The 12,444-nt window shown below is 44.6% G+C and overlaps 1 protein-coding gene across 2 annotated transcripts in view; it reads right to left on the bottom strand.

Annotated features, from left to right (window-relative positions):
• Positions 1-12,444, bottom strand: part of PKD1L1 (polycystin 1 like 1, transient receptor potential channel interacting) — a 492,422-nt gene that overhangs the window by 201,010 nt on the left and 278,968 nt on the right. For both annotated transcript variants that reach the window (XM_040432599.1, XM_040432598.1), the window contains exons 39-40: positions 7,068-7,260; positions 4,059-4,142 (exon numbers count right to left, since the gene is read on the bottom strand). In XM_040432599.1, coding sequence (XP_040288533.1) covers positions 4,059-4,142; positions 7,068-7,260 — 277 coding nt within the window. The remainder of the gene's footprint in view (positions 1-4,058; positions 4,143-7,067; positions 7,261-12,444) is intronic.

The raw sequence follows: 12,444 nt of genomic DNA, 5'->3' as shown, positions 1-12,444 counted from the left end.
CTGCTGGCGACTCCCCCTCCCTTACTTCCTTCTTAGTAGGTGGGATCCTGCTGAATAACTTATTCAAAGTGAGCTTTCTAACTGCCTTGTACAGGTCTATCTCAAACCCGACCGGGTCAAACTGCTCCACCAGGCTGTAGTTGAGCCCCCGATTGAGGACTGGTGGAAGCACGGAGCCGGTCAGGTTGATCACCAGGTTCTGTGAAGCATGTGGGGGTGATGGATCTCCTAGTTCCTCCAGGACACCTGCTTTCTTTTGTGTCCCTGTTTTTTGTATGTTTTTCCCTTTGCTCCTCCCCCTTCTTGTGTGTGACCCAAAGGGGACTGGGCCCCTTGACTATTACTCCGCACTGTGGGAGCCTGTGTCATAGTGTCATCAGAGTGACTAGAGTCCGAGTCAGTGGTCCAGTAGTCACTCCTCCTCCGCGGCTGCCTGCGATTCTTTGTGCGGTTATTGGGATTCCAATTAAACACCCTATCTCCGTCAAAGTCCTGTTTGTCTCGCAGGAACTTGTCCCTTTTCTTTTCTTTGACATCACTCTGTGTGGTAATCAGTCTGGTCTCCAGGCGTTTTTCAAAGGCGCTGAACTGCTTTTCAGTGAGGCGGGTTGCCAGCTCTACCTTAGCTTTATCTAGCTCCATCTTGATGTTTTGATATTCTTTTTCATTTCTTTTTAATACTGTATCTTGTATCTTCAGAGAGAACTCCAGATGCATATTCTGCCATTCCAGAGCAAAATCCGTGTCGTCTTGAAATTGCGACATCTCTTTGTATATTCTGAGCCCTCTTGGGACCCGCCTGCTCTCTTGGTATGATCTTAAAGAGCTGATAGTCCAATATAGGCGGACCTCTTTCTCTGCAAGTTGCAGACGCAATGGGACCCCTGCAGACGCAATGGGGATATTCCTATAGGGACCCAATTTCTCTTGCTAACATGTTGCATGTAGAATTGAAAAATAATGGTACTATTTTAAAGTTGTGTTTTATTGTGTTGTCTTTCAGTTGTGACGCGGCTTACGCTGACGCACAGGGGCAGGCGCCGGGCCGGTGTAGTACCTGTTGGGCGCAGGTAATACCGCGACACAGGCTGACTCTTTCAAAAGAGCAGGTGAAGGGATCACTTGATTAAGGGCCAGAAGAAGCACTAAGGTGCGAAACGGCCGTCGCCTATTCAGCTGGTACACTCTTGTATACCCACCGAAAATAAAGAGAAGATTGTTATAGAGCAAAATGGTGAGTGCCGTCCGTTTTGTCTCTAGTTGTACTTTTAATTTACAGTGTTCACCTGAGGGGTTAGGTCATGTGACATTTTTATAGAGCAGATTGTTAAGGACGTGGCGATACCTAATATATATACTTTTTCTTATTTAAGTTTTACACAATAATAGCATTTTTGAAACAAAAAAATATGATGTTTTAGTGTCTCCATAGTCTAAGAGCCATAGTTTTTTTTTATTTTTTAACTGATTGTCTTAGTTAGGGTCAAATTTTTTGCGGGATGAGGTGACAGTTTGATTGGTACTATTTTGGGGGCCATACGCCTTTTCGATCGCTTTGTGTTGCACTTTATGTGATGTTAGGTGACAAAAAAATGGCTTTTTTGGCACAGTTTTTTTTTTTTTTTTTACGGTGTTCACCCGAGGAGTTCAGTTATGTGATATTTTTATAGAGCTGGTTGTTACAGACCCGGCAAAACCTAATATGTATACTTTTTTTTACTTATTTCACTTTAACACAATAGCATTTTCGAAACCAAAAAATGATGTTTTAATGTGTCCATGTTCTGAGAGCTATATTTTTATTTTTTTTCTTATGTAGGGACTCATTTTTTGCTGGATGAGGTGGCGTTTTATTGGTGCCTTTTTGATCACTTGGAGTTGCACTTTTTGTGATGTAAGGTGACAAAAATTGCTTTTTTTGACACAGTTTATAATTTTTTTTTTATGGTGTTTATCGGACTGGGTGGATCATGTGATATATTTATAGAGCCGACCGTCATGGACGCAGCAATACCAAGTATGTCTATTTAATTATTTAGTAATTTTTTTCTATTTTTAAGATTTTTTTTTAATTCCTTACTTGGGGAATTTTTTTTTTTACATGTGAAACCTTTGTTTATTTTTTTATTTTACACTTTGCGTGCCCCATAAGGTCATACAAGACCTCTGGGGAATATTTAACTTCACTTTTTTTCCCCCCACTATTGATTTCTCCTGTAACGGGATGACATAGTAGCCTCAGTTACAGGGATATACACCCCCCCAGAGAGGCTGTACAGCACTATACAACACTGTACAGCCTCAGTGCAGGGCTGATCGAGGTCTGTAGAAGACCCGACAGCTCCTGCACTCACATGACCGCCGGGACAGGAAGCGTATACAGCTATCTATAAGGCAGGGACACCTGTGAACTGTCCCTGAGTTCTCTCTGGGTTGCCCTGCTGTCACTTACAGGGGGAAACCCGCTCTGGAGCTGCACGATTAGCGTGCAGCTGCCATCTCTGAATGGACGTTCAGAAACCTCCCGGACGTTTATAGTCAACGGGCAGACGGGAGGTGGTTAAGTACAAAGGCTGTGGTAGGGCCTCAAACACACAGCTCTAGGGTCCATTTATGAAGGTATGGGTATGAATTGTGTCTGGGAATCCTTGTGGTGTGATCAAAAGGTGATCCCTCCATTGTTTTACCCTTGTATGCCACAACTATCTTTCAACATACAAGGGGTTAAACAAAAAAAAATCTGAACTTTCTTTGGTCTCTTATCAAAGCAGGACCAAACCTGTGTATTACAAACACGGTTCTGCAAGTTTTGCTGAATATTTTTCCACAAAATTATATATCAATCTACTCAGGTCCACCTGCTCTATAACAAGCTGCCTGCAGATTGCAGGTTTCCTTTAATAGGGAGAGTAGACTAAGCCATTGTCAGACACCTCTGGCAGCACCTTGCCTCTCACAGTAACAAAGGATCTGATATGCTGAAATCCAAAATTCCCAGTTACTCTTACATCTGCCAGGGTACACCCATATATCTTTACTGCGGATCAGTGGCAAAATTCATAGCAGACTTTTCCACTGTATTTTTCAATATGGAGGTACTCAAAGACTCCCTATGAGTGAGAAAATAATCAAGAGCCTATAAAAGAGAAAATTGTGCTCCTTCTTGCATAGACCTATTTGCATATAAAAGAAAAAAACATAGGGGGTCATTTATACCCAGATATACGCCACTTTTGTGGCGAATATCTGGCACAGATTCTGTCGCCAAGGTCTACAAAAGTGGAAGTGGCATGTGCGCGGCTTGGGCGGGCCGGCAGGCCCGTCTTATTCATCATTTTCTACACCTGGTTTTGGCGTAGAAAATGGTCTAAATGTAAGATAGCTAGGAAGCTGTCTTACATTTAGAATCAGCACTGAATGCGCCGAAGTTATGTAGACGCTGGCGTCAGTTATAGGACTTAAAGGGATTCTGTCACCTCTTTTTACCCTATAGAGATACGGACATGCACAGCTAGATCACCGCTAGCATATCCGCAATATACCTGTCCCATATCTCTGAGTGGTTTTATTGAGTGTAAAAAATGATTTGATATATATGTAAATCTGCCTGGTATGGAGCCCAAGGGGCTGTACTAACCGTTCTGGAGCCCAGCCACACACCCCCTGTGAAGGAGCCCAGCACAGCCTGTATCCAGGAATCTCCTCCTTGCTCACAAAGTCAGATCGCCGTAATCTTGTGATGCGCGAGCTCGCGAATGCGCAGTTCCTTCCCTGAGGCTGATGCCAGCACAGGGAAGAAACACTATGCCGGCACTGCGCATGCGCGAGCTCGCGAATCGCGATATTACGGCGATCTGACTTTGTGAGCAAGGAGGAGATTCGTGGATACAGGCGGTGCTGGGCTCCTTCACAGGGCTCCGTCCGCATCTCTATAGGGTAAAAAGAGGTGACAGAATCCCTTTAAGACCAGCGTCTAAAACGCCGGCCTAAATAAATGCGCGCCATAAAGTTTATAGGGTATAAAAGGGTTTATTCAGTTTTAAATACATATTATTTACCTTAAAAACTGTGAGATATCTTCCATGCTAAAATGAGATGATGCATGTCTATTTGCAGTGGTGTACAAACCTAGGCGTGCACAGCTTAAAACAGAAAAAAAACTTGTTATGGGTTGTCATTTCAAATTATACAAATCCATTTTGAAAACAATTAATTAGTGGTACATGCCTTATTACTGCATATACCACTAACCAAAACTCTCTAAGGCCTCATGCACACGACCGTTGTGTGCATCCGTGGCCGTTGTTCCGTTTTTCGTGATTTTCTGCGGACCCATTGACTTTCAATGGGTCCATTGAAAACTCGGAAAATGCACCGTTGTTCATCTGCGGCCGTGATCCGTGTTTCCTGTCCGTCAAAAAAATATGACCTGTCCTATTTTTTTGACGGACAACGGTTCAAGGACCCATTCAAGTCAATGGTTCCGTGAAAAAACACGGATGCACACAAGATTGGCATCCGCGTCCGTGATCCGTGGCCGTTGGCAACTCTCACACAGACGGTATATTCTAACACAGAGGCGTTCCCATAGTGATGGGGATGCTTCAAGTTAGAATATACTGAGAACTGTGTACATGACTGCCCCCTGCTGCCTGGCAGCACCCGATCTTTTACAGGGGGCTGTGATCCGCACAATTAACCCCTCAGGTGCCGCACCTAAAGGGTTAATTGTGCGTATCATAGCCCCCTGTAAGAGATCAGGTGCTGCCAGGCAGGAGGGGGCAGACCCCCTCCCTCCCCAATATTATATTCATTGGTGGCCAGTGCGGCCTCCCCTCTCTCTCCCCCCCCCCCAGTTAAAATCACGTTCCGAATCCCCCATCATTGGTGGCCAGTGCGGCCTCACATCCTTCCCCCCTAGTTAAAATCACGTTCCGAATTCCCCATCATCGGTGGCCAGTGCGGCCTCACATCTCCCCCCCTCCTTGTTAAAATCACGTTCCGAATCGCCCATCATTGGTGGCCAGTGCGGCCTCACCTCTCCCCCCCCTTGTTAAAATCATGTTCCGAATCCCCCATCATTGGTGACCAGTGCGGCCTCACATCTCCCCCCCCCCTTGTTAAAATCACGTTCCGAATTCCCCATCATTGATGGCCAGTGCAGCCTCACATCTCCCCCCCCCCCTTGTTAAAATCACGTTTCGAATCCCCCATCATTGGTGGCCAGTGCGGCCTCACCTCTCCCCCCCCCCCCCCCAGTTAAAATCACGTTCCGAATCCCCCATCATTGGTGGCCAGTGCGGCCTCACATCTCCCACCCCCTAGTTAAAATCACGTTCCCCCATCATTGGTGGCAGTGGAGAGTTCCGATCGGAGTCCCAGTTTAATCGCTAGGGCTCCGATCGGTAACCATGGCAACCAGGACGCTACTGCAGTCCTGGGTGCCATGGTTACTTAGCAATTTTTAGAAGCATTATACTTACCTGCGATGTCTGTGACCGGCCGGCGCTCCTCCTACTGGTAAGTGACAGGTCTGTGCTATAAGCAATGCGCCGCACAGACCTTTCACTTACCAGTAGGAGGAGCGCCCGGCCGGTCACAGACATCGCAGCTCGCAGGTAAGTATAATGCTTCTAAAAACTGCCAAGTAACCATGGCAACCAGGACTGCAGTAGCGTCCTGGTTGCCATGGTTACCGATCGGAGCCCCAGCGATTAAACTGGGACTCCGATCGGAACTCTCCACTGCCACCAATGATGGGGGAACGTGATTTTAACAAGGGAGGGGGGGGGGAGATGTGAGGCTGCACTGGCCACCAATGATGGGGGATTCGGAACGTGATTTTAACTAGGGGGGGGAGAGGTGAGGCCGCACTGGCCACCAATGATGGGGGATTCGGAACGTGATTTTAACTAGGGGGGGGGGAGAGGTGAGGCCGCACTGGCCACCAATGATGGGGGATTCGGAACGTGATTTTAACAAGGGGGGGGGGAGGTGAGGCCGCACTGGCCACCAATGATGGGGGATTCGGAACGTGATTTTAACTGGGGGGGGGGAGAGGTGAGGCCGCACTGGCCACCAATGATGGGGGATTCGGAACGTGATTTTAACTGGGGGGGGAGAGGTGAGGCTGCACTGGCCACCAATGATGGGGGATTCGAAACGTGATTTTAATTGGGGCGGGGAGAGGGGAGGCCGCACTGGCCACCAATGAATGTAATACAGGGGATGGAGGGGGGGTCTGCCCCCTCCTGCCTGGCAGCACCTAATCTCTTACAGGGGGCTATGATACGCACAATTAACCCCTCAGGTGCGGCACCTGAGGGGTTAATTGTGCGGATCACAGCCCCCTGTAAGAGATCGGGTGCTGCCAGGCAGCAGGGTGCAATCATGTACACAGTTCGTAGGATATTCTAACTTGAAGCGTCCCCATCACTATGGGAACGCCTCTGTGTTAGAATATACTGTCGGATCTGAGTTTCACGATCTAACTCAAATCCGATGGTATATTCTAACATAGAGGCGTTCCCATGGTGATGGGGACGCTTCAAGTTAAAATATACCATCGGATTGGAGAAAACTCCGATCCGATGGTATAAAAGTGCTCCTGACTTTACATTGAAAGTCAAAGGGGAACGGATCCGTTTGCAATTGCACCAAATTGTGTCAACGTCAAACGGATCCGTCCCCATTGACTTGCATTGTAATTCAGGACGGATCCGTTTGGTTCCGCACGGCCAGGCGGACACCAAAACGACTTTTTTTTCATGTCCGTGGATTCTCCAAAAATCAAGGAAGACCCACAGACGAAAAAACGGTCACGGATCACGGACCTACGGACCCCGTTTTTGCGGACCTTAAAGAAAAACGGTCGTGTGCATGAGGCCTAAATCGATGGAATTCACTGGCTCCACAGAAACAGACAGTATAATGTTTAAAGAACAGATTTGAAACATAGTAATTATAAAAGAAAATATAAACATTTTGGCACTTACAGAATTGTTGAATGCCAAAAATGTTGCTACATGTACAGTACATCTACATGGGTTTTCAATAAAGTGCCTTACCTGCAGGTAAACACAGAGGTTTTGGTTCCTTTCTGAGGAGAACAGTCTTCTGAATTCCACTGTTTATTATGCCAATATAGGCACTGTGTCCATTGCACATCCACAGTATAATTAATCATATTGGAAATATATTTATTTTTAGGGTGTCTTTTGTAGTCTGCATCCATCAATGCCATGTAACTGTATTCTGCATCTATATTCAAAAAGTTAAGGTCATGTATATATCTAAATACTGACATATCACACTGAAAAAATAGATTTAGACATTTTTTTTTAATCCACTGTAAATAAAATCATGATAAAATCATCTTAAAAGTCATTTTGCACACAATCATATATGTTGGTAATTTTTCAAGAAATTAGAAATGTTATAAATGTTAATTATTTTATACTAAACTAAAAGTTTTACCAGTTTTAACCTCCTAAACAGAGTAAGAACCAACATCAAACATCAACATCATACATCAAAAAGCAAATATATAATTTATCAACAAAGTGTTCTCCAAATGACATACAACAATATAATATATATATATAATATATTAGGGAGGCATTATCCACACTATAGGGAAGAGAGCAGGGATAAACTGAACAGGGTAAAGTTTGGCTAATAGGAGCTATTCTATTACACCTTGCTGCACTAATTGGGGTTAAAGAGTGGTCACAAAAAGTGTGTGAACTGCGGTCTGATACTACAGATTTTGCAGGTGACGCTAGGGAGGCTCGTCCCCCGTCACCGCCTGCCATTGGCTGCTCCCTCCCCCCCCGACACCGGATGTTTTCATCCGTGCACAGGGATAAGCAGCTGCGGCAGTGCGGGGACCAGGTAAGTAGAATTAGTGTGAAGGGACCGGGCATATGGGAGGGCATTTCCACCCTCGGATAACGACTTTAAAGGGTAACTGTCATGTTTTCATCAAAAAATCAATTTAGCATATATTAATGCAGCAGCAGCATTATGCATAAAGCAATATTTAGTTTCTTCACATACCACTGTTTTCCTTAAGTTTTTCCCTTAGTTATGGCTGTTTAAACATTTACCACATTTTCCACTTTTCAGAGAGGACAAGCTTATAGGAGAGTCAGCAGCTACTGCCCAGCCAAGATGTTGGGGAGAGATCTGCTTCTTGCCACCTCAGCACTCTATGATTGGGCCACTATATTGACTCCTCATGCTATTACAAACCTCCTCACTCTGTGACTGGGCCATTATGTTGACTCCTCATGTGGTTGCCACCTCCCCACTCTGACTGACCACTATTTTGACTCCTCATGCAATTGCAACCCTCCCCACTCTGTGACTGGCCCATTATGTTGATTCCTCATGCAGTTGCCACCCTCCCTACTTTGTTACTGGGCGTCTATGTTCACTCTTCATGTGGTTGACACCCTCTCCACTCTGTGATGGGGCCACTAGTGTCCCTGTTTGACCTTGTTGACATCACTATTTATTTTACCCTTCTTCTGATCCGTCAGAAGGACGGCAAAATAAAAAACACAACGGATCATGTCTTTGGAGCATCCTTATGGCCTGTATCACATGGTTCCTATATTGCATCAGGATATGCTCATGATTTGTCATGATATGTCACATGTCATCTCTGTTTTAGATTCTCTCCTGTTTTTTTTTTGGCCTCGTGTGGAGGCAGAGGCTCAAAAGACAGGATCAATTTTTTGGGGGTTGTTCCTATGATGGATCAGAAGAAAGGAAAAAATAAACAGTGATGTCAACACAAACTTACTGCTGACACCCTCTCCACTGTGGCATGGGGCCACTACTTGTATCAGTGTGTACCAGAGCAGGTTCTGTAGAAATCTATATGAAATTAGCTGACTGTGTAAAAGGAGTGCGCTCTTTTACTCTATAGTACAATCTTGGGCTACTGCACATTCTTTATACCCGACGCTAACATTGACCTGTAAGGATAAAGTCACAATTGGCCCCACAACTGACCAAATAAGTGAAATGTGAAGTGATTCTAAGAGTGATGCCTGTTAACTGCCTGTCATACTGACGCAAAGTAACAGTTTCACTACCACAGCGGACTAGCTATGCATGTTTCTGCAATGCACAGTGTTGTACACCAATATATAGGCTAGGCTCTCTGCAGCTGGGAAATAGCTGATTTTTAACACACTTTGTCGCAAATAAATTCGGATCTAATTTTTTAAAACTTCACTCATCTCTACTCACAATCACTGATGGAAATCACTGACCAAAACATCAACATTTGAATGAGGCATTATTCTGCAAAAAACAATTCCACATTCGGCAACCACGGAAAAATAGAAAAAAATTATAGATCTTGGACTGGTCACTAAAGGCCAAAGCCGGTTGCTCACTAAGGAGTTATATTCCATTCAGACACCTTTGACCTATTAAAAGGGAGGTCTTCACATACTGTATCTGGCTGCGCTAGAATAGAATTTGTTGTGGTGTGACAGCCACTACACTCTCCAATGCAGAAAGGCAGCCGAGGAAAGTCCAGTTTCAGGGAAATTAGTCAAAATATGGCCTCATGCACACGGATGTTTTTTTTTGCGGTCTGAAAAAACGGTTTCCGTTGTTCCGTGATCCGTGTCCGTTTTTTCTTCCGTGGGTCTTCCTTGATTTTTGGAGGATCCACGGACATGAAAAATGAAAAAAAAATCTAAGTCAAGTTTGCCATTGAAATGATAGGAAAAAACGGACACGGATCATGGACGCGGATGACAATCTTGTGTGCATCCATGATTTTTTACGGACCCATTGACTTGAATGGGTCCGCGAACCGTTGACCGTGAAAAAAATAGGACAGGTCCTATTTTTTTCACGGCCAGGAAACACGGATCACGGATGCGGCTGCCAAACGGTGCATTTTCCGATTTTTCCACAGACCCATTGAAAGTTAATGGGTCCGCGAAAAAAAAATGAAAACGGAACCACGGACGCGGATGCACACAACGGTCGTGTGCATGAGGCCTATCAGAGACAGTTATGCTGCTGTTAGACAATAACATTCTTGTTAATATATTAACATTAGGTTAACTTTCACTGTGAGTGTACAAATTGTAAGGAAATGCCCAAATGGCAGGTGGCCAGAAAAGTGTATTAGAAGCCCCTTGTTTGAGGCAATGAGCCAAACCTCTGACCATCTGTCTTTGATTGAGGTTCTCCCTGCAGCACATTTCTATTTATTTCTATTTTTCAAAAATCTCTTAAATATCTTTAAAGATCTCTTAAACGAAATAAACTTTCTTAAAACTTACATCTCAACGAAACAAGAGATTGTTATTTAAAGAAGTATCAGAAATACCAGAGTTCTTGATCAGATGGTTGCATGAAATTTCTTAGCTATAACTTAGGGCATTTTATCCAGCCAACCATTACTGTACTGATCATGGACAATAACCCCAAAACAGCTGCCTACAGATGGGTGTCTTAGGTTTGGCTCGTATGATCTGTTTAGCATACTTTTACCCATGGAGCACTGCCTGAAATATAATTCACCATACACTGCTATGTCTCTGTAATGACAAACAGTACTCCAACAACATCTGATTTCAGGGTAGTCCATAGTAAGTGAAAAAGGAACTGGATGCCCTCTAGCATTTTGTAGAGGGTTTCAGTAAAACCAAGATAGAAAATACCTAATCTAGACTTGCAGTGGCATAACTAGAGTTCATGGGCTCCAGGGCAAACTTTGGAACGGGTCCAAAAATTACCACGATCGTAACACCCCTGGTCTCTGGTAACAATAATATCGCCCCACTAATGTACCTATAGTTCCTACAGTAATATCCATATAGTGCTCCCAGTAGTGCCCTTCCACTGCCCCCAGTAATGTTCCTCACTGCCCCCAGTAATGTCCCTTCACTGCCCCAGCAATGTCCCTCACTGTCCCCAGTAATGTCCCCCACTGCCCCAGTTTTACTCACATGTAACAGGTCTGGCACTGTACTTGATGTCGGGTCCTGCCAGGGCGCTCATCTCAGCTGCATCCAATGTGGTCCAAGATCTATCAGGCCCCAGCGCTGCCCTTCTAGTATTATTCACAAATGAAGCAGTTGGGCAGAACCTGACTAACATCTGTTAGATATGATAGATCCTGGACCGCATGTGATGCAGTTGAGAGGAGTGCTCTGAGGGCGCCCGGCATGAAGTACAGTAACAGTGCCGGGACCTATTACAGATTTGTTACAAATTTAACAAAATATCATCTGCCAAAAGAATCTGAAGCTTTTTAATTTCAGATGAATTGCATAAAAACAACACTTGGTGGGGAAAACCACAAGTAAGAAAAGAGATTGAGGATCATATGACACTGGGAGGAAGTGGAGGGGAGGGCTGGGATTGGCTCAGAGGCTGACAATTAGCGGCAGAATTTAGCAATGTCCTTAGCTGAGAACGTCATAGAACGCCATTCTGTGTTCAACATTTAATGTGGAAGGGTGTCATGTAGCAGTGTCTGACAATAGGCTATTACTGAAACAAGACACTAGTGTGAAAGGTACACTGTAAGCAGAGTATAGGGAGAAAAAAAAAAGATATAATTGGGTAGATTTCAGGAAATCTGATCAGGGAAAGCTTTGAGGGAGTGAGGGACTGGTCATCCAGTTGTGTGTTTAATACAGCTAGTCAGCTAGTTCCGCATTACAAAACCCTCTGCAAGAAAAATAAACTATTTTTTTTCTGTATATAAAGAAAAACATATTTTAAAAAAACCTCATGTTTCTACAGGCTTATTGCCAGCACCCCAATAGCTGGTACTGGTTGGGACAAATACAGATCAGGTAATCAGAAGGGTGGCAAAGGAGCCCACAATGACATATCACAGTCTGATAAAAGTGGCATGGAGGGTTAGGATGATAATAATGTGTTGAACAGGACCTGGGAGCTGGATTGGGGTGTTAAGGAGGAGGCAACATCAGAGGACGAGGGTGGTGGCAGTGGCAGTGGCAGCAATAAAAAGTATAGGCACCCGGGAACTGGTGGGGTGGCTGATACTGTGGACGCAGGCTGAAAACATGCCAGAGCTAAGCCAAATTTGACTGCCGCTGGTTCTGTGCAGTTTTCTAGTGTGTCCTGTCTGGCAGTTTTTCTCCACAGTGCCAGAAGACAAAAGCATTCCCATGTGTAAGATCTGTAGGAATAAAAAAGACGTGAGTGTTCAAATACAAATGCAGGCACCACAGATCCATTGCAGCACATGGAGCAGCATCAAAAGTCACTGTGGAAAAATAGAAGTGACCGCCAGCTAGTGCTAAATTAAAGGGTTCTCCTGATCTCCTTTGCAGCAATCAAGCCACATCCACATGCAGTACTTGTCATCATCATCATTTGTTTCTTCTCCTGCTCAGACTACTTCTCTTTCTCTTCCTCCTAAGCTCCATTCTT

This window comes from Bufo bufo, chromosome 5 (assembly GCF_905171765.1).
Source record: "Bufo bufo chromosome 5, aBufBuf1.1, whole genome shotgun sequence".
NCBI classification, from domain to species: domain Eukaryota; kingdom Metazoa; phylum Chordata; class Amphibia; order Anura; family Bufonidae; genus Bufo; species Bufo bufo.
This window is presented reverse-complemented; position numbering and strand designations above follow the sequence as displayed.